Raw genomic sequence first — 2995 nt, 5'->3', positions numbered from 1 at the left:
AACTGAGACTATAAGGCAACTGCCCCAGGGATGCAGGAGTGTACAGCAGTACAGATAAAAGTAATTGTACTTCAGAATACGACATCCACAATGCAATGAGTAAATAAAAAGCAATGCAATGCAGGGTGGGCATTAAGAATTCATATGACAGTACTGCAAAATGTAGAAAAATCTATAATTATGTGRGTAAGAAGTGAGAGAGAAAATACATATCAAAGAAAAACAATATTTAAATTAAAAAAAAATTAACTGTATCTTAAAGAGTATCAACAAGTGACCAAGCCATTAGGAAAGATATATGACCGAAGATCAGAGGCTACCTTGCAAACAGGATTCCAAGTTATCGGCGTGAATGCAGGTTCAGTGACAGAGGAACACTGGTTTATTATCACTAATATSATACTGCTTTTATAAGAGGCAGCTAGATGCTATTAAAACTAAATTATTTTTGTCTATTTGAAAGAAAATATCTGCTGTTTTTGTTGCCCTCAAGCTGTACTTCTGTCCTTTTCCCAGTTCGTTTTTAGCCTTTCTCTCCTCCAGCTACTTTTTGGGTTGCTACTTCCTTTTAGGACTGAAGCTAAGCTGTGCGTTTAATGTCTTTATTTTCCACCTGTTGTCTTCTAAGGTGCCACATTACTACCTTATAGTATGTCAAATATTACCTTTTACTGTTGACCAAACTAAGCCCTAGTGAAGGAATTAAGATTCAGTGCCGGTCTAGTCTGAGGCATCGTAATGACATACAAGGTTTGTACACGCAGAATGAATGCCTAGCCTCACTGTAGGCTGTGGGAAGATTTCTGCTGATTTCCATGTTTCACCCAAATAAATGATTTTTGCATTTAATTCTCACTCTAACCTGTATCCTGCCCTTCGTTAAACAACAGGGCTAGATTTTCCTGTGAAGCTTCACTCCTTCATGCTAACTCACGACATAAGTCCATGGTATTTGCGTTCACAGATTTATTGATTTTAAGGTGAGAAGGCCTACTTGATGGTCTCCAGGACTGTAAAGACTAATAACCATCACCTGTTTCTTAACTCTGAAATTAGTATCTGGCCAAAACAGTGCTTCCCACCCAGCAGGTCCCAAGGTCTCCCCAAGGAGAGCAAAGGCCGTAAACAGATTTGTGATGTATTGAATAATGAAGAGAAATCTACTCAAAGAAAATCTTTCCTTTCCAGCCTCCACACATGCTAGGCAGAGTCCAGGGAAGAGAAAAATGTGGGGAAGGGGCCAGGCTCTGAGGGCATTGGCCTCTCCAGGTGGTGACTCAAATGTTTTTAGTGACCTATGTGTGTGAACAGTGTCTCTGCCACATGGTGCAAATCTCAACAGATACCCTCTGTGCCCCGACAGGCTTCAGCTGCTGAGATGTTAGTACCCTTCCTCCTCATTTCCGCGGAGCATCCAGMCTCCCCAAATATGCGAGTCAAACCCTACATTTGCTCTCAAAGTACCCTTGTCGCCCTCCTCAGCGAGGCTTGTCACGGGCAASGATGTGAAGAGGCGTTTTGCTTTGGTTCTCATTTTTTGAATTCGTACGAAAGCACGACACTCAAAAGCTTGCCGACCCGAAACCACTGCGGAAAGGAGGCAGAAGCTCCCCCAGAAACGAGCGCCGACTGATCGGGGATGTGAAGCAAGGAGGGCACTAGACAGGGGAGTGATTTCTGCCCGGCCTCTGCCCCTGACTCACTGCAATGCTTTTCTGCTAGTCATCTACTGTGCCCCAATTTACTCACTGGTAGGGGAAAAACAGTATTTATTGCCTTTCGCAGAGCTGTCCCGAGTCGGACTAAACGCTGCTTGTGCAAATCTTYGGATGAAAGCAACCGTAAGGATTCAAAGCTCTTATTAAATACGACTTACTACACTTAAAAGTAAGCGTCGCCCCACGAGGAGGGCGTTCGCATTCCAGAGCGCGGAGCGGGGCCACCCCGCCGCGTACATAAACCTCGTCTGCGCGCGCCCGGCCTCGCACGGAGGCCGACCGAGCGCAGGTGAGTCTCGAGCCCCTCACACGGGTTTCGTTTGGAGGCAGGACMCCGCGTTTTGCTTTGCCTTAGCATTTTGTTCGTTTCGTGACGGTCACGCTGCTCCGACTTGAGGCTGGAGTCCGCCATGACTTTTATCATGGGAGGCGAAAAAAAAGAAAAAGAAAAAAAAAAGAGAAAAGTCCGATATGCATTCGCTGTTAAATTATTAGGGATTAAATTATTAGGGATGGGGTCATGCCGCATCGATCCGGGCTTGCAGACAGACGCTCGCTGCTGGTGTCAGAGCACAAACCGAGCTGCCATGCGTGCGCCCGGCCGGAGGCGAGGAAGCTCCCCGAGGACACGGGAGTCTTTCCCGGAGCCGCAGCTCCCAGGAGCTTGGTTCACGGTGGGAATGCCTATGAGGCAGTTGTTTTTTTTGTTTGTTTTATTTTGTTTTTTTTGTTTGTTTTTTAACAGCAGATAGCTATTATCTGATGGTATTTGGGAATTTTTTTGGTAAGCACGACTGCTGCATTTATTGAGAAATCAAGGGATTTTTCTGCCGTTATTAAATGTGGGGATTAATGCCGAGGGATTCTTTCACCAGCAAAAAGCTGGGATCACCTCGCCGGCTCTTTGCGAAGGGTGAAGAGCAGCATCGCTCGATTCTTGAGCGCGGGCGCGTTTCCGAAAGCCAAGATAAAAAAACGCGCTGCCCTTCCTCAGACGCCCGCGTACGGAAACGTGCCCCGGGGGCCGGGCGGCGCTTTCTTGCGCTGCCYGCCGAGGCTCTCGTGGGCGGCGGGGCCGCGGAGGAAGGCTGCCGCCCCGCTGGAGGCCTCGCGGGCTCTCCCGGCGGCGGCGGCGGCGTGGCGGATCTCTCTTCACGCTTTGCCGACAACGGATGTGTTTCCAGGCTCTCCCCGGGGCTCCCGAGGAACCGCGCGCCGCCATGGGCCCTGCGCTGCTGCCGCTGCTGCTGCTCGGCCTCGCCGCCCTCGCCGGTGAG

At 48.7% G+C, this 2995-nt stretch overlaps 1 protein-coding gene across 1 annotated transcript in view; it reads left to right on the top strand.

Moving 5' to 3' along the window:
• The first annotated feature begins 2938 nt into the window (after positions 1 to 2938).
• The window catches only part of LOC146586338 (lysozyme g-like), a 4231-nt gene continuing 4174 nt past the window's right edge, over positions 2939 to 2995 (top strand). The window contains exon 1 of the mRNA XM_085321604.1: positions 2939 to 2990. Within this exon, the coding sequence (XP_085177730.1) occupies positions 2939 to 2990 (52 nt within the window). The remainder of the gene's footprint in view (positions 2991 to 2995) is intronic.

Source organism: Rhea americana, unplaced genomic scaffold (genome assembly GCF_003343005.1).
Source record: "Rhea americana isolate MKP2758 unplaced genomic scaffold, rheAme1 scaffold_7, whole genome shotgun sequence".
NCBI lineage: Eukaryota > Metazoa > Chordata > Aves > Rheiformes > Rheidae > Rhea > Rhea americana.
The sequence above is the reverse complement of the archived record's forward strand: the minus strand, read 5'-3'. Positions and strand labels throughout refer to the sequence as shown.